The 24,225-nt window shown below is 37.8% G+C and overlaps 1 protein-coding gene across 1 annotated transcript in view; it reads right to left on the bottom strand.

Moving 5' to 3' along the window:
- GPC6 (glypican 6) overlaps positions 1-24,225 on the bottom strand; it is a 796,854-nt gene that overhangs the window by 195,774 nt on the left and 576,855 nt on the right. The window contains exon 4 of the mRNA XM_076362195.1: positions 14,295-14,460. Coding sequence (XP_076218310.1) covers positions 14,295-14,460 — 166 coding nt within the window. The remainder of the gene's footprint in view (positions 1-14,294; positions 14,461-24,225) is intronic.

A 24,225-nucleotide genomic window follows, 5' to 3' on the forward strand; every position in this document is an offset into this window, starting at 1 on the left:
CAAGATCAGGGGACTGCTGATGATACAGTGGTACAAACACACAGCTGGCTGCCATGGGGGGACTGCCTTAACCGGCTTAAGCAGGACGGGTGCCAAATGTGAAATCATGGCCAGACAGAGATTCCCAAATGTAGCTTGCTCAGATGCTGCCTTCATAGGACTAGAAGTGTTTTCTGTCACACCTTCCCACTCTGTGCCAGACCATATGCTTAGGAGAAAACATGGCACTGGCCCCAATCCCCCCTCCCATATGAGACAGTAGTAACAGCAGTGGCAGATCCTTGCTCTGTCACACAGGACGACCCGCAGGAGGAGGCTTTCAGGCCCTCCTTGTCTCCTCTGAGGAAGAGGAGGGAGATCAGTTGCTAGTTTTAGGGTATTGTATTGACTCCTGAACGTCAAAAGGTGACTGGGCTATGACTACACCTCACCCTAGTGAATCCCTTTGCTATTGTGAGGAAAAAGTCTTAAAAGGTTTTAAACTAAAAATCTAGAGGGTTTTTTTGTTATAAGCTAGGATAACTAACGCAAAGAAATTAGAACACAGAGCATCTTAGGGTGTTGTTTCATTGTTTATTGAGGTCTCCTAGCTCACCACACATCCCCTCCCTTGCCATGGTGTCAGAACTCACTGTGTCACAGGGAGAGCCAAATCAGAGAACAAACTCAGCTAAACACACTCACTGAAATAAAATAAATAAAAGAGAAGAGAAAAGAAGAGAGGAGAGAGAAGAGAGAGAAGAGAGAGAAGAGAGAGAAGAGAGAGAAGAGAGAGAAGAGAGAGAAGAGAGAGAAGAGAGAGAAGAGAGAGAAGAGAGAGAAGAGAGAGAAGAGAGAGAAGAGAGAGAAGAGAGAGAAGAGAGAGAAGAGAGAGAAGAGAGAAGAGAAGTAAAAAGAGAAGAGAGAAGAGAGAAGAGAGAAGAGAGAAGAGAAGTAAAAAGAGAAGAGAGAAGAGAGAAGAGAGAAGAGAGAAGAGAAGAAAAAAGAGAAGAGGGGAAGGGAAGGGAAGGGAAGGGAAGGGAAGGGAAGGGAAGGGAAGGGAAGGGAAGGGAAGGGAAGGGAAGGGAAGGGAAGGGAAGGGAAGGGAAGGGAAGGGAAGGGAAGGGAAGGGAAGGGAAGGGAAGGGAAGGGAAGGGAAGGGAAGGGAAGGGAAGGGAAGGGAAGGGAAGGGAAGGGAAGGGAAGGGAAGGGAAGGGAAGGGAAGGGAAGGGAAGGGAAGGGAAGGGAAGAGAAGAGAAGAGAAGAGAAGAGAAGAGAAGAGAAGAGAAGAGAAGAGAAGAGAAGAGAAGAGAAGAGAAGAGAAGAGAAGAGAAGAGAAGAGAAGAGAAGAGAAAGAGAGAAAAGAGAAGAGAAGAGAAGAGAAGAGAAGAGAAGAGAAGAGAAGAGAAGAGAAGAGAAGAGAAGAGAAGAGAAGAGAAGAGAAGAGAAGAGAAGAGAAGAGAAGAGAAGAGAAGAGAAGAGAAGAGAAAAGAGAAGAGGGAAGTGGTTTTCATAGAGATCAGCTCTCTGGCCCCCAGTGCTGGGACTGCAAGGAAAGTGCAAGGATGTGCGTCTGGCATCACTCTTTTCTGAAGCAGCAGCATCTTAGCTCAACTTAGGTCACCTAATAATGAAGCCACACCTTCAGGCAACATTCAGAATTCTGCATAAAAAGCATGTAAAATGCACATCTACTCTGACGCCTGGGTGCAATCTGCATTGGTCAGCAGCTGCTCAGAGCCCATGAGACCTGTATCGTTTGCTTCGTATGCTCTTATGGATCATTGCTACATATATTACATACACAGTGAGTCTCTGCAGAGAAACAAATAATTTCAGCTGTCTTAGGTTAGAGCTTCCTAAAGGCACGATTCTCCATATTTATGTAAAATTTCAGACAGTCATGATAACTTATCTGAATGTACATTGAAATCTAAAAATTATGGCCTTAAAAACTGGGAATTGAATAAGCCTTTTCAGATCGAAAGTCAGTGATGTAGAGACAGAGTCTAAATCATTCTGGGAATTTTGAGATGCCTTAGTAGCAGTTTATGAGTACATAAACCCTAAACTGTGATAATTAATCTCTTTTCAGGTTTATACCTGCAGGAATTGTACATATTGGAAATCAAACAGATTAAGATTGTTATTCAACGTCTCTTCTTGCCCGTGCATTTCTTTCCTTAAAAAAAGGCAATTAACCCACTCCTTCAGCCTCTGTAGCAAGAGGGAAGATAGTATGCTACTTGGGAATACCCACTCTAGCTTCACAGGTACCAACAAACACGTCTGGGCCATCAGCAAGCTCAATATAGGTTACAAGACTCAGTTGGGTGCTCAGGGAAAAACAGACAGCAAGCCTAGGCTCAATTCTGTGCTGCTATTTTATATTGTAATTAGTATATAAACTAGATATTAGTACCTAAACTAAATAAAGCTCAGGTTGCGCCTTAACTGCAGTAAAAACATGTGGCACAGCATCTTATCGATATCTGTGTTTTACTGCTCATTTAGTAATAACGCCTTTTTGGTGTGACCTGAATTTCCAACCCATACAAACGCCCCTACACCAGCAAGCTGTTGTGGGAATAGACAGGCATTGATAAAAAAAAGTGCCTCTTTCACTAGGCAGACAATCTTCCATTTTATGATGATACTTAAGCTTAATTGTTCAAATAGTGGGAAGGGATGTATAGGTCATCATGGCGCTCCTAGGTGCCCCAAATGACAGCAATTCACCCCACAATTTACTGCAATAATTAGAAAATAGTTTGTGTTAATCAGGTGCTTCATCTGGGTTACTGATCATCCATACGACTCCATGAATGCTGTGAAAATTTTCTAGTTTACATATTAAGAAAACAGGAAGAAACCTGTTGTTCCGCTAGCCTATGGTCAAGTAAAGAAAAAGCTGTGATTCCCAAAGGCCTGTTTTTTGTATCTCTGTGTTTCTTCAATGCACTGAAAGGTGACATGTACATTTGCAGAGTGTTGAATCATTATTTCTTTCAAATAGTAGTATTGTAAAATGATGTTTTGGTTGGGATGGTGCCCATTCATATTCTTGGCACTTCTCTAAAGCCTATGAAGGCATTTGCTTCATTTCCCCCAAATAAACAAAATACAGCTGCTATTCTTCAAGCAACAGCTTGTTGCCTCTGCTTAAATACAGCTTTTTAATGTAAGAACATTTTAATATTCTTAAATTTTGTTTATTAAAAAGTCTCGTAACGTACTCCTGGGAACTCACTCAGCTCCCATACCCTTTCATTCGCTAAATAAGAATAATAAATAAAATGCATCCATGTATATAACATGGAATAGCACAACTCCATGCCTTTTCTCTTACCTTTCACATACATTACCTAACTTCTCCAATTTTGTCTCTAATGAGGTCACCTACAATAGTTTGGATTTGGTGAGCTTGTTTTATATGCTTCAGCAAAATATCTGCTAACCAAATAGAAATCAAACAAAAGGAATTTCTTATCTTATCTGTATCTGTTTAAATTAAAGGAATCTGATAGATAACCAAAGCTCTTTACAGATGAATAGCTATGGAATTCAGGCTGAAATGAAGGCAATTCAATAGCTACCCAGTTTCCATTGAAAATAATGATATTTCATAACTAACCCATTTGCTTTGAATTCTAACTCTTCTGCAAGGAGTTATGGTAATATATATGGTAATATATATATAGTAATATAATAGCTATTTATTCTATTAATTTCAATAGAATTTCAGTAAAAAGTAATGAAAAGCAGAGAGTGCACATCCAGTAACTACAAATTCAATACCATTTTTACTTTTTATTTTAAAGAGTATATTTTTACAAGTATTGAAAAGCAATTTGGTCTACAGGAAAAGCTAATTATTTTTTTCATGTTCTCATTAGGGATCTTCAGTGCTTGGAATAATACTTTTATGCCTGATGGTCTTGCAGTCTACCCTGAGCTCTACTCTGAACTGGAGGGAAAAATTTCAGAAAATCTACCCTCCTCCCCTCAAAAAATCCTCTCCTGAAACACTGTAAATTAGAGATCTGAGTGTCTTTCATCTCTTTTACAACAGCTTAGCACGTATGTGTAGGACATATTGCGAGGCAGATTTTCCAAGAAAAAGATGTTATGCATCTGCAAATAAACTGAGCTGGAATACTAAAACATCACATGAGATAAATGAAGACTAATTTTAGGCAGAACTATTTGCTTTGTATGGTATTCCCAGATCTCTCAAACTCCACGTGGGTTTATGAACAAGCATTCAAAAATTTGAACAAAAAAACCTTCTGATAACACATGGATTTTTGTGACCAAGTTAAAAATGAAAAGAGAGATTGTTCTTCTTCATAAATGCTTATTATTTTCATTCATAGTAAATGCAGTGTTCTTCAGTTTAAACATTTGTTTCAGAAGTCCACAGAGGTGAAAGCTCTGTGCAATATGTCCATTTCTTCTTGTAAAGAAGAACAGAATGCTTTTAGAAAAATAAAGGAAGAATTTCTACTTCTGGCAAGTAGAAACACATTTCCTACAGCACTACAGTACAAGACTCCTGCATGCAACATGCTTTGCATATTTATATGGAATACTAAAAAACTAAGAGGTGAGCACAATGGGGAAAAACCCCACAAACAACAACAATGAAACTACGTATACTGGTATCAGCTGAAAAGGACTGCATTCTTGTCACTTACAGAGTACTATAAAGTCACAAGACTTTACAAAATTTGGACCTATATCACCATTTGGGCCAAAGAAGATGAGCGTGAAATGAGGAGAAAATGAAAATTATAATTCAGTGCCATGTACTTTGGAAAAAGCTATTTGTAACCTGTTGTTTCCCTCTGAGACCATTTATTCTTCAAAAAGTGCAAGTTATGTTTACTTGATGGTTTCTTTCCCTGTAAAGAGTAGCTGTCTAGAGGTCACACCTTGTAGCCTGTTCTGCTTGGACAGTGGCAACAAGGCAGAGTGTAACAGAAGTATCTTCATGTAAACTCTGTCTGGGCTTATGCTTAGGTTTAATATTGCCAGATTTCAAACAAATGTGAATCCAACTTGAAACACTATACAAGACTACCCTTACGCTACTCATCGGACTTTATGCAGCAGCTCTGCTTTTGACTTCATGGCCTATATAAATAGATATTCAAACTATCAATTTCCTTTTTGTAAGGGTAGAGAAATCTCCCCAGATTTTAGAATCAAGAGACTTTTCTCTTCCTGAACTGAAGTGGGGCCGGGGAGCTTGAAGGTGCTTTCATAGAAAGAAAAATAAGTACTTGCTTTCCTCATCTGTCAGTAACAAATCACTTGACAAAATGAATTAATTTTGGAATTATTTTTTGAGAGATACATTCAATATCAGTGGAATTAGATCTTCATGTATTGTTCACTGCCATAGTTCCATTAATAAATGATTTACATTAGCTAAAGTTCTGCCGTGCCATCCCTCCTGATTTCAACCTGAGTAATTTATTATACTTTTATTAAACTTTTATAGAAAAGTTTGATCACAACTGAAATGTCAGAGGCTTCTTAAAAAGGCACTAACATATCATTATCATAGTTTTCCTTCCTTGTAATTTTTTAAATATTAATTTATATATACACTCTTCAAAACACGCATCATTCAGACAACTAGGTTCTATATGTATTTTTCTGGCATCTGCATTTGAACAAACCAAATATGCACTTATATCAATAAAAGATTGAAGGATACTGTAAGGATATATTAATCATATATGGAGAAGACAGTCAAACTAAATATTATGAAAGGACTCAAAACTGTCTAATAATTTAGAAGTGATTTATCTGAGTGAAGTCAATGTACTAAAATGAGAACATCAGTCATTAATATCTGGAATAGAAGATTTCCGTATTACTAAAATGTGTTTTTAGCCATCAGCGTAGCTTGGAGCAGCCATCTCTCATGCCTCCCACAGAAAGGTCTTCCTGACAGAAAACCTCGCAGGATAAAGTAGAAAGGAAACGCAACCATTTCATTTTCTAATTGGTATGAAAAGCTAACCAAAGCGTAAGTGCAGTACAAAGAGGAGAACCTTCTTTAGAGTATGTTTCCAGCGCTGCAGATATCAGCAAAGTTTCAACTAACAAAATATTCATGGATTCATTTTCAGTTTGTCATGAGACATACATAAACCCCTTCTTTTGAGTGTATAAATGAAACACAAATCACAAACTGTAGCTATGTGTGCCAGAACTGTCACTCTCATGTTCTTATACTAGAGACAGCCTATATCCTGTTTATCAGGTTCCTTTAACCAATGTATTAAAATAAGGATGCTGAAGTGTAACTAAATGCCAGTGGGCATGATCCTACATGTTTTATTAGAAGAGTGAAATCTACTGGAAGACTTTCTGTATCATTTAATCTATGAAATTCAAGTTAGCAACTTGTGAGTGCTCTATGTTTTATTGGTTCATGCTCAGGATAACTTCTTGCCTTTTTGGCACTGTCCATTTACTATGGTACATTATTCAGTTTAGCGATGGTTTTCATCTCATCCTACAGTTGAGCTAAGTGCAAGATGCTGTTGTAACCTCTCATTTCACAACATCACAGTGAGACACAAAGCTTGGTTGAAAAATTGGATTCTCTTTTGAGGTCAGCAACAAATATCCAGTGGAACCAAAATTGCATTCTTTATTTTTCAGCTGCTATTTTTTCCTACCTAGTTATCTGTATTTTAAGAGTTAACAAGAGAAGATAGAAAGGCTCTTTACTGCTGCTGCAATTGAAGTGTGATATTATGAAGGTGAGTTCCTACTGACATGAAAAGTTCAGTATATGCTTCTGATGGCTAAATGAAAAATACATGTCATGGGAGTTTAAACTCCCATAGGTTAACTTGCAAAATAAATGATATTAAGGGATGTTGAATGTTATATTACAGGGCAGGTGACACTGAGTAACACAGAGAAATAAGAAATACAAGAGCTGAGTTTTTCAAATTACCTTCTAAACACATTGGAATCTCCCAAATGCATCAGAACACTTCCAGATTTCACTGTTGCAAAAATGCTCAATGAGTTTTGGCCATACCAGCTCTGTCATAGCACTCTGGGCCAAACTACTTGTCTTGACTATAGAAATGGTAAGACTTTCTGTCAGTAAGGCAGAGAGAAAGGAGGAAAAACCTATGTTTTTCCCAATAATTCCTGCATCTGAACAAAATTTCTTTGCAAGAAGAAATGGACATATTGCAAGAAGGGAATCCATAGGACCCTGACCAGAAAGAAGTATTTCCTGAATCTTTTGTTTTACTAAAATTCTGATCTCTCAAATGGTTTTAAGTTTTTGCTCCACTAAATCTGGCACTGATACGGGGTACTGTGTAGGGATCTTTATCATAGTCTCTTTGCCAAGTCATGAGAAATTTATAGCTCAGTCAGCTACTCTTCACCCTTTTCTATCACTTATCCTTAAAATGTCTTTCTGAAATGAGAACGTTGACTGAATGTAATCTGTGCCCTTGTATACCTATGTGGCTTTGTTAGGAAAAAAAAAAACACATTTTGTTTACATTAAGGAACATATGTACTTAATGTAATGTCCATACAAAATTATATATTTGATTAGGTTTTGCCGTATTGCGAATAAGGTTTGGAGCTTTTGGCAATATGAGGTCATTTATGTATGGATCAAAAAAGGCCTGCATAAGCAGGTCAAAAGTAAAGAATATTTAGTGATTTAGACTGAGATTGTCTACACATTTGAATTCTTTTACTGAGTTTTGGGTTGAGTTTTTATTCTTCAAGAAACATCAAATTGAAACTTGCTCTAAAATTCAAGGACTAAAAAACCATAAGGAAATGATACTAAGAAATGCCCAAATGTCTCGTCTATGGAATTTGGCAGATTATTTACAACCTAAAATCTCTTTTTGTGGATTGTTCATGTACAGCATTAGGATTTATCTGTAAGGAGAAATTAAGGCTGGTTGCCAACACTACTTTGTTTCTGTGTTTCAAAAAGAAATATGTGCAGTTTCCTTTTAAGGTCAAAGGACATGATTGTAAAAAGATAATATACTCCCTAAGACATTATCATAAACAGATTAGCCTTCATGAGGCAATGGCTCAAAATTATAATACAAAGCAAGTCAATGTCAATTTTGGTTTGACATCATTGCGGTAAGGGATTTGCACCTATCACCTTTTATTGATATTGTATAATAACCTCAGCAAAGTATTTTCAGATATAACCAAGTGTTTTGATAGTAGTAAGGTAGGGAGGTTTCTTGCTGTAGAACAAATTTGCTCTGAGCTACATGCATCTCTCCATTACGTTTACCTGAATAATGGAGAACATAATTTGTTTCTAATATGAAGTTTAGAGAATCTGGAATAGTTGGTAAATCAGTCTATCAGAAAGAACAGATCATTTAAAATATTACATAGTTTCAAGTTCTATTTTCAGTGTATGAAAACTGATTCTTGTTTATGCAGTTTTCTAAACTAGATGCAGATTCCAAGACAAAATATTTTAAAAGTATAAAATGGTGTCACAGTGCAACAAAATACTTTTCTCAGATATGTGGTCTTAAATACAGCTGAATACAAGCAGAAATAAAATGCCAAAAAATGGACACAGAGACAAAAGTTGAAATATAACCTTCAGTTTTCCTCTGGGCAAAATTCAAGTTATTGCATCATTATGTTTTCCCTTAAAAACAGGCGTGTCTGCAAAACATAAAATCCAGATCATCTGAAGTTTATCAATACTGACCAAGCCAAATGATGATGTAACTGAAGATATGTTTATAGAGATACCATAATTTTCATGCTTCCTAGTGTATTACAGCACTGCCTCAATTAAGTACAGCCAAAGTAGCAAGTTCAAACCAATTAAATTGATATTTAACCCCTCCTGCTTGCAACATTTGAAAGAAATCTCTTTACATTGTTCAAAATAATGCACACTAGAGGTTAACCAAAGTTTTCTTAGAGCAGACTTATTTTTATTTCTGCTTGGGAAAAATGAAAAAAGTCACACGTTCTTCATTTGGATTTGTACTCCTTGAAAAAACAACTGCATCGAAGTAGCTCTTTCAGGTAACTGAACTGTAAGAGCATGGCCAAGTTCTGGAGCCTGGGTGTGTGCTCCATTCACAACCTTATTTCATATGCTAGAGAGACTGGGTGCCCCAAACCCCCCAAACCAGAAGGGAAACCAGACCAGGTAAGAGGCACAATATTTTCCAGCTGGTCCCTGGCCTGTGAAACAGTGAAGTGCCTGAGGGATGCCCTTGCAGGTAAACAGAGATTTAGCCTTACATAAGCATAATTAATTGAGAGATCAATTCCTCTGCTGAAGAGAAAACCCTTTGAGGTGTTAATATACATGGTAACCTAGGACAGAAAGAGCGGTACTGTTCACTGCACTTCTGGAAGCAAGAAGTCCCTTGAGAGAGCATAGCTATGGACTTGGAAAAGTACAAAATAATAATGCTTGATTCACGCAGTATTCGAGTAATAAATAATTAACATATTCTCCTGTTTCTCGACATGTGTCATGTAACATCCCAGTGTTCATTCATAGCATTTTGAAGGGCAGTGGCAAAACAGCTTCCTCAGCACTTCTCCTGAATGTAAACACAGAGAATTTTGCTATTCTATGCAACTTCCAAACTGCGTTCATGTGTACTAGCCAGTCATTTCACTTTGATGTAAAATGATGTGAAGGAGTTAGAGATGAGGAATGAAAATGGAACTAAAAAGTCATCATTTGGCTGCAATGGTTTCATTATAAAATCTTTTAAACTTTTTTGACAATGCTGATCAGCCTTGTTATTTTCAAAAGATGCTGTAACATCTAAATGCTGCAGTCAACTTAGGGCTCTGTTGTGCCTGGTGAAAATGCTGAGTATGTGGCTCATATTCAAATATTGAATACACTCCTAGCAAAGCCACTTGCTCTCCAGCCTGAGCAGAAGGATGGCTGTGGACATGAACTAGTGCAGGAGTCCCTTGGCTCCTTTTCACAGACAGGGATGTGATCCCAAGCCATCAGAATCACAGTCATTTGCACATCTCTGTTGCTGCACAACCTTCTGAAGTGTGTTCCGCAATATCCCACCTATTAAAACATGGGAGTAAGGTCAAGGTGTGTCTGATTTACCATTGAATAATTGCTAGAAAAAAAAAGAATTACTTGCAATTTCTGCTGCTATAAATAGCCATGCAGTAGCAAACCTCCATGGATTGCAGCAAAGCAATCCATGGGCTACACTACTACACAGGCACTACACTAGTGTACACTTTGTCACCAAATATAGCAACAAAGCATTTATGATTCACTTTAGATGTCCACAAAAAAGCCCAGGTACAGTCATTGCTGTGATTAAATCAACTACCTGGATTTTTAGTCTTCTGTTGTTCTGAATTATTTAAGTAAGGACTGTCGTATTTGGCTCACAATCTTGCTTGACATTCAGATTTAGTATCATCTATGTTTTTGTCTCAAGACGGAAGAAAGTTAACCCCACTGCTAATTGTGAAAGAAAGCCTGTGAAAAACAAATGGGTTATGGCCACTTTGCCATCCTGAACCTGTGGATAAGGTAGTGGTCAGCATGAGATGCACTTGCTTTCATGGAAATCATCTTTTTGCAGGTGTTGATTCTGAAGCTGAATGAAGGTAACAAGAGAAAGTGTGATGCCCACTGAGGGGAGCTCATGCCTTGACTGACATTCCTGCTTGAGAAAAAGAGCAGTTAAAGGGAAATAAGTGATCAATTGTAGAGAAAGCTAATGTTAGGGAAATTCAAAGAATCTCAAGGTAGAAACAGTGACGGAAATACAGGGTAGCTAGAGAAAGACGAGTAACAGTATTGCTAAAATTGAATGTAATTCCCTAAGATAGATGGGGTTTGAATCTTTGGAAGTGGAAAGAGCTTTCTCTGTTTCTTCTGTGTTTCTATAACAGAATGAACAGTGGGATCCCTGATCCTTATCGCTGTTAATTGGTATAGCTCCATGGAGAGAAACATAATTTTGACTATATCTGTTGGGCTATGAGACAGAGAAAATCCCCTTTTCCCCATTCCACAGAATCAGTCAGCTCCTCCCCTGAGGCAACCTCTTTCCTCAGCAGTACAGTTCCTCTACTCATTCTTTTTATCTTGCGTTTGCTAACTTTGCCTGAGACTGGTGCAGAGGAGATTATGAGGGGTAACTAACACGCAAAACATCAGAAGCAAGCTTAGTCAAAATACACATTTTCAAAGTCAGTGTGGCTGGTTTGCTTTTGAATACCTCTTAAATATTTTATATAGATACCTGGAAGAAGCATTTATTCATTATAGTTTTATAATTATAATATAATTATTCAATACTGTCTTCCTTTCTCAGGCAAAACCGAGTTTCAGAGGAATTCTACTAGAATGAGATGAGCTACATTTGGCTTTTATAGTGCAATAATGAAGGCAACAAAATACAAAAAGCCTATAATGAAACATTATACAAAAAGGACACAGACCTTAAGGTGACACAAACAGGAAAAATATAATAAACCATGTGTCACGCTGCTGCAGCTGTTTCACCTCTTACCAATTTTCACAGTCTATAAAATCTTGGAAAGCACCAGATGTTTAGGGGAAGCTGTCCCACTCTCCCTAGCTTTGAAAGTAGATGCAAGATTTATTAGTGCTATGTAAATGCAATTTCAGTCCTGACTTTTATATTTATAAACTAGGTGGAACATGTAACACATCCTGTTGTCAGAGAGCCCGTTTAGTTTCCTCTGCTCCCCCTCACTTGTAGATCTTGGGTGTTGTTGGACAATCACAGTAACTACAGAACAATACCAGAACACGCAGTCCAAACGACAGTATTTGCTTAGTTACTGACAAACACATCTGAGAGTTTCTCCTAGTACCAACTTTTGCCGAAACAACCTTGCAATACACAGATTATGAGCTAAGCAAAACTATCTTGTTGTGTATGAATATGCACTAACATTTGGGATTCCTGCCTACACAGAGACTGTTAGTGCACAAAATTATCTTTTTTTTTTTTCTAATGCATGGTTCCTAGTATTGGAACAGGGATAAAAACTGCTCATGCATATTTTCCAATCTTTCATAGCTCAGCGGTGCTGTAAAGTGCTGCCGTTTGTTTTAATTCAGTGAGTAGAAGTTTTGTTGTGTTTAGTACTGAGGGAATTGCATGTGTTATTAGAAAGCCTCTGACAGCTGTCAGAGACAGAAACAACTTGCCGCATTTCAATCTTTCATAGAGGAAGAACTAAGGACCCTCATCTTCAGCAAAGCTGTCAGAGGCCTCAAAAATGGGATAAAACAGAATACCTTTTCCAAACACAGGAAAATCTCTGTCTCTTCTCCTCTATTCCCTTTCCCATTAAGTTGTAGAGGGGAAGTTGTATAGGTAGAAGAAAGAGGAAATATGTCTTGACGTGTTTGTACTTTATACTGTCTTGTCATCACTGACCTGAAGGGATAATTGCAAAGCAGCCTGCTTTCCTTTAAGGGAGCACACAGTGTATTACATAGTATTTAATAAATTAGCACTATGTTTTAACAAAATGTACAAGCTTTCATGCAGTTTTTCTTTTCTGAGAGCAGGAACAATCAAAATCTGAAAGACATTGATGAAGACAAGGGCTTTGCATCAAAGACTCTGAAAGTCTGAATCTGTAAGCATTTCCATGCTTTCCAACACATACCTCACCCTGCCCAGCACTCTTACTGAATTTAAAGCACCAGAAAAGGAAATTTTCTCTTAAGACCTGAAATTTTACCTTCCAGCTTTTGATTTGAACAGGTGCTTGCTTTATTAAAAACTCTTGGTTTTTATTTTAGTTAAAATGTTTTTTTTTCTAAAAGCCTACATTGTTTGCTTTGATCAGAATTAGTGACAATTCAGCTCTTGCTTTCTCTTTAATGGCAAAGGGAAAGTAGTTTATGCAATGTCTTTAACAGCTTGGCATTGTTTTCCCATCAGCTTCTACTTAGCTTTCTGATGATGAACTGACTCTTCTTTTCACACCAGTAATCTCATGGGTATCCCTCCGTACAGTGCTGCTTCCGATGTCAGCTTGTTTAACCAGTACAAGGGACTGAGAAGGCATGTTTATTTGCATCATTTGTTTATTATTGTTGTTTGCATTTTTGGCTTATGCTATTTTTATAGCACACTCAATGCTGTTTTTCACTTTTCATACTCTGATTCATTTTTCATCCTGTTTTCTTCTCCCTATCCATCTTACACCACCTTTGTGCTGAGTAAAGTGAAAATCTGTGAATGAGTCAGAATCAAATTTTCAAAGTCACATTGGTCAGTGGGGTTTGAAATTAAGCAAAATGAGACTGCTCGTATTTCATCTTTCCAAAGGTAGAAAATAACATTTCCTCTCTTTGGTTGCAATAAGGAGAGCTTTATCTCATGTTTTCCAGCTGCTTTTATTTTCCTGAAATCCAGTCTAGGCTATGATGCTCATTAGTGACTGGTGTAACTAGCTGTTTCTGTTCTTTCTATATTATCATTAGCCTTGTCTAATTCCTCATCCTATCCTGTGTATCATAAAAAGCAACTTGAAGCTCTTATTTCTTGTTAAATGTTACTTTTCTGGGAGGGTTCTTTTTGCTACAGGATATCTGAATGGCTGTTTAAAGGAGATTTCTTTCTTGTTTTTTCTTAGTTTGCTTGAGTGAAGAATTATGTGAATAAAACTGTAATAGCAGTTTTCCTTAAATACATATTCTGTGCTCCATTCTAACATTTTGATTGCATGTTTGGTACTTTCTATTCAGCACACTGAAAGGGAGACATTAACATATTTTAATCAAGAACAAGGAATTAATAATTTCTCATGTATGTAACTTAAAAAGTTTTTTGCCTATATACTGCCAGAATTAAGAACAGCAGCTGTTGTGATTTATGTTGACTGGATGTTATACAATGTTGTTATCTTCTCAGCTTGCAAGTGCCTAGTTTTCAATTGTAATACATACTATTTCTGCCATGTTAAGCTTGTTATCAAATCCTCAACCAAAGCTTTCTCAACATTTCACATATCATGTAATAATTCGGCTCAGAAGCCGTAACACCACACCATTCCTTTTGAAATATCAAATACAAAATGTGACTGGCTCAAAGGGTGGAAGAGTAATTTCCTACTGCAAGCCAGGAGGGTCAATTAGAAAGCGACGTGCATCTGCAGTTGCTTCATTGCGAATATTGACCAACAGTGTCTTCTAACCTCACAAAACTCTGCAGATGTTTGCTATTACCAGCATTTCCTTCCACTAATATTTAAACTCTTCTTACCTATGAACAGATTCCACTCAGTATCCAAATCAGCCTGATTTGCTAGGCAGCCCTTCATTACATTGAGGCAATAGTTGTTGCAAGGTTTCACAGTGGGAAGTCCTCTGCAGTAAGGGCAGTACAACATCTTCATTAACGCCCGGATGCACCCTGGGGTGGGACTGACCTGCAGATTTTAAGGGGGGGAAAGAAAAAGAAAAAGGAGGAAATCAATCTCCTGTTCTGTGAATTTCGGGATCGCTGAGATTATGCCTCTCAAGCAGTAAGTGCAGAAGGGGCAATTTGTGAAAAGAGCTCAACCCTTAATAACACCCTCCTATGAGACTAATCAATTCCTGCCAATTATCTTCATTTAGCACAGCCGGCAGCGATTTTCAGGAATGCAAAAATCAACACTCCCCTACTGATGGCGGTGCTTGTCTCCCCAGCCCTCCCACACAAAATCTACTGGAAAGCGAAGGAAAAACATCCAGGGAATCAGGTGGACAGTAACTGACTGATCCTAACATGGAGGATCCTGAGGAGACCCCACGCTCTTCCTACTCAAGCTAGAACTGTCAGTCACACCGTCACTGGATCAGATTCTCCTCTTTATTAAAACACAGTAAATCCAGGATAATCTTGATGATTTCTATAAAATTATTCAGAACTGCACCACGACAAAGGGATATCATTTTGTTTTCAGGCAAAAATACCCTTCTGTCTTCTCAGACAATTTCATAAAGAGATCAGACAGGGGTTTTTTTTGTATGCTTTCAACATCTCGAGTGACAAAAAGCATTATAGACAACAGTCTAGTGCATTTCAATTTATGTATCAGCATGGCACAACATGGCTGCACATGGTGAACTTAAAACAGCCGCCAGTCAATGGAAAGACATCCAATGAGTTTAGGATTTCCAGTCAAAGTCATTAACACTGGGCATGGCTGACAGAAGGAAGAGGTGTGTAGATATAAACTTTTAGTGATATGTGTTACAGTTTGCACTAGAAGGGTATGGGTTTCCTGGAGAGGGAGCACGGAGGTTAGGGAAACGTTTTTGCATAAGGCTTCTCTATTATTTCTAACGATCCTCCACCTCATCTTTTTTAGTCATCAAAATGATGGGCATCTATTCAGCAACGTGCCTTCCATGTACAATGGAGAGAAATAGGTCTTCTTTAGGTCATTTCTTGAAGGGTAGGATAAATCATCTTCTGGAGGACATCCACTGAATCCTCCATATCTAAATTTAAACTGTACAAACTGGTCACATTTGACAACCATGCGAAGTTCCTTGGATAAATATTATTTCCCTCACCTTCTCATTTCCATATTTAATTGTTTCATCTCGGACTTTTAAAATCACATGTACTGCTACAATGTATGTTTCCAGGCCAGAAATTCTATCTTGGATTAAAAGCGCACATTAGATACTACTTGCAATAGCATCTTGTCATGGTGCAGTGGAGCATAAGTTTCTCATGTTGGAGTGACAATCTAGAGCAATAACAAAGGGCTACAGGTTCCTCAATGATTTCAAAATTCCTGGACAGGAGAGTGCAAAGCAATGGCACTCCTTTCACTCATTCTGTTGGTTTATGAATAAATGCAACACTTCTAATATGAATTTGAAGGGATTAAACTGTTTTTCTATATTCATGGTAACTTGTGCTGAAAGCATAAATCTGGCTTTGTGCTATAACAGTACGTGCTAAACTGACTGATGTGGTTTGCATTATCAGGATTGTACTAAAATGGCACTTTTCTTTTTCTCTGGAATTTCTTTCTCCCTTTTTGATGTTAAATCACTGATTTTTAGAGAACTATGCAGAACATACTCTTTACTTTGGACATTTTTACATGAAAATGGCTCTGTTAAGAGTTATAGCAGATGCTTCTGAATATGATATCACAGATATCAAAGAATCCACATGGAGGAATGATGCTATGAATGACCCCCAGGTTAAAAAAACACCAGCGGGAACTTTCACCTTATTAAACAGCAGAAAATCCAAATACAAGGAAAGCTGGACTTCATTATTTCCACTGCTCAGAACGACTTTTTAGAGTCACTTATCCAACTGTTTTATCTTTATACCTCCAGACCTAGAACAGGCCCATTTTTACAAAAAATTAGCACCAAAAGCAGGACGTAAGCAGAATACATATACTTATGGTCAACAATGGAATCTTCAAAATTACTGTGAAATTGCTGCTTAAAGACAGAGATATTTCTATTTGTGGGCACTGAGAGTTTTATCAGCAAATTTCCTTTCATGCTTAAAATTATGCTTCTTCCCAGGCCCAGAAGTCTTGCCAATGCAAAGTTGTCAGCACCCGGTTGACCCCTAAGTTCAGCTGGAATCCACATGTTCTGCCACCCGCACCTTCCCAAGGCCACTTTGGTACTTGTGCTGACAGCACGTATACCTATAGGATCTGGACCTTGCACAAAAACTTCCTGGCAATTTCATTCTTGAAAAGCATAGCTAGAGGAGAGAAGACAGCCCCTGTCTTTATACATTTCTATAAATCAAATATCATAAACACTTATGTGAGCCTTATTTTATCACAAGTGTAGTCTGAGAGGTAACTAGCTATCATGTCTTTCTCTGCCAGAGGTCCAGATCATATCCCCGATCTGCTAGGATAGCACCCTAAAGGCCAGTTAGAATATCTATTTACACTGGCCCAGTGAATCTTGAATTCTTGTTGCATTACGCAACAGCTTTAACCAGGGTACTCCCAGACACAGTCCATGTGAAGTAGTCAGGATAAATTCTTACCACTCAAAAAGAATGAGCAGGACCCAGGTGTCTCATATCTTGTCTGAATGTTTTAATATCCCCCATACAAAATGGTGGCATCATCAACAGCATTTTACAAGAAAGAAAGGTGCCCTGCTTTTGTTTAGAGAGAAGTAATACAGTTTTTAAGATAAGAGGCCAAACTGTGACTCCAAGCAGAAAGCAGATGGAGAAAGTTTCTACAGAAGCCTCTGACATATCTATATCAGCCTCTGACAGAGACCAACACAAGCAGCTCCTTGCTGATCAAGCTGGATGTTGCAGACCTCTGTTTCAGAAGATGCTATGCTGGTGAAATGAAATACAAGCACAGATCAATTGCTGTCTCTGAGGCCAAGTGGCAGGGACTGGCTTACATTCACACTGCTTACTGCTGGCACCTTCTGCGCCAGGCTGGCCACATCCCATACTACTACACAGTATTTGGCACTATATCTCCTCCGCATCCCACCTGGTGCCTGAGTGACTAAAATACATAATAATTATTTTGTGTGGTTATTTTTCAGCTCAAAGTGTTTGGAATAATAGGAGGCAGTACTGCAGGCAATGGGAGTAAAAGGAAGCATATAATGTTGCATGTTTTGAAGTGAGACAGGAGGTTACGTTTGATAGTGCTTAGACTACACTTGGGTTAGTGTTGGAAAGAAGGGAGGCCACCAAAACAAGACAGGTATCTTCTTGCAGCTTTCTGGAGGCAGTCTCTGTCCTCCAAACAGTGCACAGGCACTGCGTGGAGAGAGCCAGATGGAGAGGTCCAAAACACACCCAGGAGGAGGGCTAACAATTAAGCTGTGACCTGAGCACACGATGAGTCCTGTTCTCAAGCTTGCTCCATATTCCCCTGTCACTTAGCAGTACTGATGTACCTTTAGGTGACCAACCCTTCCCACTTGTGGCACAGGGAAACATTAAAGTAACTCAGCTAGTTTGGAAGTCTGAAGGCTAAAAGTTAAATGCTGTGTTACAGCAGTTAAGTGCCTTTGTGAATCTAGCCTTCCAGTGAGCAGCCAAGTTTCAGTTCTCAGCTTCAGCTGGTTTTTTCTGTACCTTTATTTTCAGAGAATGCAGTCAGGTCTTTTTTCTCCCTCAACAACAGCTGAAGTATCTTTCATGCAAAAAATAATCAAATTTTGCTCTAACATTCTGAAATCTTGGTAGAAAAACAAACATAAAAAATATTCAGCTTAGAGTGTGAGTATTTCAGAAAGCTATGAACACGTGAAATCTGGAGATTATCACAGAAAGTTGATTTTCAACCACCTATAATTGGCTTGCTACTTCTTGCTGCTGGCAAATTCTATGAAATGTATTTTCAAAGCCCATTTCTCATTCCCATCTTAAAAAAAAAAATATTCAGAGTCTCTCACACCTAATAATACTTTTCTGCAGACCAGTCAAAAGGCAGATACTCATTTTATTCAGAAGTATTCAAAACCTGCATTTGCTGAGGAAAGCTGTTTCTCAGCTCAGGAGTTTCAATGTTTTTTCTGTAACTAATATTTGTGGATGGATACGGCTTGGTTTTTTTCTTTTTTTGTCTTTTAAAATACATTGCAATTGGCTCTATGCTAATAGCAGCAGAGAAATTTGCATAGACTTCAAAGTTTAGAAATAACTAGTCCTTATGTAAATCGTATATTATAAATCAACCAGACCACACCGAATGACATAACTGGGGAAACTGCTATAGAGGCTTCATTAATTATATCATGCTGTCTCCCTGACTGACTAGGACATCTTCATTTTAGTATAAGCATACGTGGAATGCAGCACATCAGAAAAGTGCTTTTCTGAGCTTTGATTGAGCCTAGTAGCTGCAGGACATGTTACATTACTGCATTTTGTAACATTTTCTGACAGCTTCAGCTTTATTTAAATGTATGTTTTTGCATACACGCAAAAAAACCAAAAAGCAAGATTGTTAAGGGCTTCATTACTGAACACTTGTTTTCCCCCTTCGGAAATTCTACATAATTTCATCTAGAAGACAGATTTTGCAATAGTGGACTTGCAAACATAAATAATTGAGGAAAGAACTTCTTTGGGTAAAAGCCATGAAATTGTACTCTCTTGTAACACCGCATTTGCAAAGACTGCTTTGTTATATATTTGACCTGTTTTTATAATCAAAAGCCTTGGCTTTGTCAGGTACAAAAACATAAATCTTTTTTCTGATACAAAAAATCAGACAAACTGATTAAACAACTGGTCACCTTTAGAAGGATCAAATGCACTGACATGCAGTTTCTCTACTTGTATTCATAGGAGATTTCTTACCAAAGTAGCTGGTATATGTTGTCTGGTAATAAAGTAGGGGTGTTCTTCCAAAGTAATATTGAATGTACCTAAATTCACAGCATAAAGCCATACTTAGGTCCAGATCCTATCATTTCTTGGCATATAATAAAATCTGTCAAATATGAGCAAAATGAATTAAAACTGAGTGCCACCCCGGAGACCACAACAGGGGACAGAACTCCTTCCTACATTTCCTATGCACCCAAAGGAACTGACCCCATTTGGAATCACACGGAGTCACTCCTTGGGGGGGAAGACCTTGGGGTAAAACTGCCGTGGGGAACCAGTCAATTCCTAGCCAACTGGCCCATGAAGTAGATACCCTTTTAAAATGCCTCTACACTAGAATAACCCATAGTCTGGAAAGGAGAAGAGGATTGCTTTTTATTTCTCACAAGCTTTACGAATGCATTAACAACCAGACTGCTGGATAAACCGTGGAAACTTCTACTTCCTTCCCATTTGGTGTTCAAGGCAAGGTATCAAATGCTTTGCTTTATACAAAAGGGTGAGGTATATTCCTGCAATCCCATGTAAATGGTACATAAGTGGAGAGAGTTTTGAAATGAATCCCTGTCTTTAGCACTGGTGTGTTGGTTAAATCATTCAGCTCCCCACTCAGCAAGCTGATGTTGTGTGTCCTGCGCAGGCATGATGCACTGTCTGAGAAACTGGGGCACTGACATCCTTAAGTCACTTTTTGGATCTCTGTGCAGTCCATCTACAACTTAATGATGGAAAAATGAGCTATGTTTCCCAAGCATAACTTTGTTCATAGCCTAATTATCTCAAGAGTTTCAAATAGGACTAGGGCAGTAATAATCAAATGCTTACGTGGCCAGGTCAGAGTTTAATTCTGAATACATTGGCATGTCTCGACCAACTCCAGGAGAAATGCAAACTCCATTAAGAGTAGCAGTCCCCCCACATTCTGCCACCAAAAAGTTAATATATCTGTGGACAACTCCTTTGCCCAATTCTAGCGCTTCCTGTCAAAAAAACTCCACGGTATAATTCTAGTATTTCTATCCAAAATTATATTTACAGTCAAATGGGATATAAAGATTAGAAGTTCATGCTTGTGATTTCAGAAGAGAAAGAAGAAGAAAACCTTTAATTAAGAATTGCTGATTATTGCATTCAACCTGCTAGAACCGAGGAAACTTTTCCTGAGCACAAAAACATCATTTCTGATCTCATGAAATGGGTGTAAACCAATTGTAACAGTGATGTAACTGGGCTCAGACTGAGATGCAGAGGTCCTTTTTTCTTTCCTTTCATCTTTAATTAACTTCAGTACAAAGACTAAACTTCAGTCCAATCACTCACTACTTTTTGTCATATATCTCTGACACTGTCTTCTCAACATGTTACAATTACTCCCTATTGATTTTTATTGTTGTTGTTTGTTTCTAATACTGGGGAAAGTGGGTTAAAGCTTAGCTGGCCATGATGTTTTTCTTCCTTTTGCTCTTTCTTTTCTTCAAGCAAGATTTGGTCACTGTTGGATCCAAGTGATTCCTTTTTCTCCTTGTCCATATTTTGGCTATTTTCATGAGCACTGTGTTACTGCTGATTTCATTTAATAATCTAGATATGAAGCAAGTTCTTTTCAGCAGATTTCAGCTGAAAATATGTCTGTGTGTACCTAATTAGAACTACATAGAAATATACATAAGATATTTGAATGCTTTATTGAAATAGTTCTTATTGTTTTGGTCTGGCTTTTAGATGCTAAGATCTCAGTTCACTGCTTTTATAGCACAATCTGATATAAAAATGGAAATACTGCGTCAGCCATACTCAGTTGGGAATTTATGTTGTAGAAGGTCAATTTGAGAATACTTGCTTATATCAACCAAAAGTCTAGTCTAATACTAACCTCCTAAAGATAAAAATAGCTATCTTTTTAACAAGTCATCCCAGATGACTGAAAGGTAGAAGACCTGGTTTGAGTACTACAGCTTTGTACTAGTGCCTTTGACTTTGTGCTTGAATTATACCAAAATAAGAGTAAAACACTACAGTCAGTTAAACAGCTGCAAGATTGCCACAATTCTGGGATAGTATATCTCAAGAATATGACAAGATAAAACATGGTAAATTTAATTTTAATATTTTCATATCCAATAAAATATTTTTCTAGAAAATATATAATTTATAGTTCAATATGCCCATCAAACTATTAGAAACAATTTTAGGGCAATATAGTTGAACCCTAGAAAAGTTTTATAATGTAAAAAAGAAATTACACATTTACTATCTGATACAAACTGTGCAGCATTAAGCACTTACCCCACTGCAACTCAGAGGAACCACCTTATTTTTTTTCTAAAAGAAGAGGAACGTTTAGCCATTCTTCTTGTCCAACTGAGATGTCCTTTTCCATTATCCATGATTTTGAAATCATGAGAAATATGGCAACTGGATTTCTTTCCAACACCTATTAAAATTTGAGGCATTTTTCATACTTATTTCATCATCTCAGTATGTCTATAGTTGTGTTCTGGTATGTGTATAGTTCTGGAAGGTGGACAAATATTGCTCCTCCATTTTACAGATGAAAAAATGGAACACCACAAGCAATTTTTAAAGGTATTTAGATGGATAAAACCCTAAAAGTTATGCACCAGAATTTTTCAACACTGCTCATAAGCTCTTATCTGTGATTTGCCTAAGTTATCATAACATGTAATACTGAAACTGGCTATAGGGAAATAAGGACTGCAAGTCTCTAAGTGATTACATCAGGAGGTTGTACATCAAATAACAAATCATTGTTGGAGAGATGAATTGTGGAATTTCACAGTTTCCCCACAGAAGTCAAGGGCAAAAAAATACAAGGACAAAATGTTCAGATGTTTACTTGGGTAAGACTGAACCTCTATTTACAGAGGAAAAGAATAGTTTCTCCTATTTTTAGGAAACTAGGAAAATTACTTATCAGATTATCTGAATACAGAAAATCCAAATTTAGAAAACCACTTGAAACGCTGCAGTCACAGGGATATTTTGTGTAAAGCTATTTTTTTAATCTCTTGAATCACTTCTGAGTGATGCTTTAAAGCAAATTGTTTTTACAATTTAAGTTTTTACAAAATAAAATGTTTGAATGCTGAGGTGTAAATATTAAAATGTTCTTCTTAAATCCCATTTTACCTGTCAGAGGCATAATCAATTTCAAACAAACTGGGTGAAAAACTGCTGTTTGATTATAAATATGATTAAACCGAGAATTTCTTAGACTGAAAATAGTGCAAGCTGAGAAAATACTCCAGGATATGGGGGTTTACATCCCATGAGATATTACTGAGCTGAAAAATCTGCCCTGCAAATTTTCTGGAAAAATATTTATCTTTCTCATCTGTTGTTAGAGTAAGCCCACATTAAATAGAATTTGAGGTATGAATTCCATCTGTTATTTTCCCAGCATTTCAAGGGCAAAGCTAAGGTGAAAAATCTTTGAAATAATTTCTTCCTTCCACCCCCAGGAGAGGAGAAGTTTTCTGTTACACAGATATAAGGAAGGAATCTCACAGCTGTTAGGCTTTTCAAATCCCACCATTTCTTCTGGAACATAAACTTTAAGATACTCTTTTAATAAAAAGTAATCCCTCTGCTTTCTTCCCAGAGGAAAAAACCCACTGCATCTCACTTGAAAGGGAGTGTGCTCCTTTCTTCCAGCCTCGTGTAGAAATGTCTATGGCTTCCACCAGATAAGAGGGCCTTGGTTTAAGAGGAAAGCATGTGCTAAATTTGCCAGGGATGAAAATAGAATAGGACATGACTGTAAGCAACAGGGTCAGAAAACCCCCTGAAACTGGCTACTTCAAATAACTCGGGGAGCAAAAAGAAAATCCGTAATTCCAGCATTTTAGAAGATGTCCTTAGTATGATTTGCTTGACTAGACACAGATATCAAAATCTGACCTAAGCTCCCTTACAAAACAGATTCACTTCACCCTAAAAACAGGCATCTAAAATAGGTGCTTATTACTCTCTCTTGCGGTGCTATAATGACTAGTCCATGTGCAAATATCTTCATGCGTATGTTTAAAGTTAAGCAAGAAGAATCCACTGTTTTTTCCAACTAAAAAAGCAGGAGGATGTTACTGTGCAACAATGTGCAGTTGCCTTCTAGAACAGTCAGAAGAAGAGCCAAGTTGAAAGAGGCATTAAGAAAGAACGGTGAGGAAAAAATGCCAGATTAGGCTCTGCATAATCAAGCAAAAGTGGCTTTGTGCTCACTGGGAGGAAAAAAAATGTTGCAGAGAAGTAGGTTAAGTATTGCCCAGGTACAAATCGGAAATAGAAGGGGAGGTCCTTGATAATCTGGAAAGCAAACCCCCAGATAAACAGGAGGGAAAATTCTGAGAAAGGGTTAAGATAGAAAAAGAGAAGAACTGCCACAGCAGGAGATAATGATCAAATCGAGCAGTTAGACATGCTGTGCAGCAGTATCTGGGTAAGAAAATGATGTGAAGAATGGTCAAACTCAGTCCTACTTACAACACCCAAGAAGCTTGAAATGCAGACTACATACCCGAGAGCAGTCTTGCTGACTGCCTATCTATGATTTCACATAGTGCAAAACAGAAAAGCACCTGAGAAGAAAATCAGTTCTCTCAAATAGAGAGAGAGAGAGCAGCAAAACTGTTCTGATCACTCATAAGTACTCACAAGTACTCACAAGTAAATCTTGTTCGCTGTTCACTGACCTGTGAATTGTTATTACTGACTTAAAAAGGGCACGAAGCTCAGAGTGGTGCAGAGGGCTGTGGGATGTCTTAGTTGTGTGGTGTCAGCAAGAACACACTAGCCCTGATGAGAAAGAAATAAATGC

The sequence above is a fragment of the Aptenodytes patagonicus genome, chromosome 1, assembly GCF_965638725.1.
Source record: "Aptenodytes patagonicus chromosome 1, bAptPat1.pri.cur, whole genome shotgun sequence".
Lineage (NCBI taxonomy): Eukaryota > Metazoa > Chordata > Aves > Sphenisciformes > Spheniscidae > Aptenodytes > Aptenodytes patagonicus.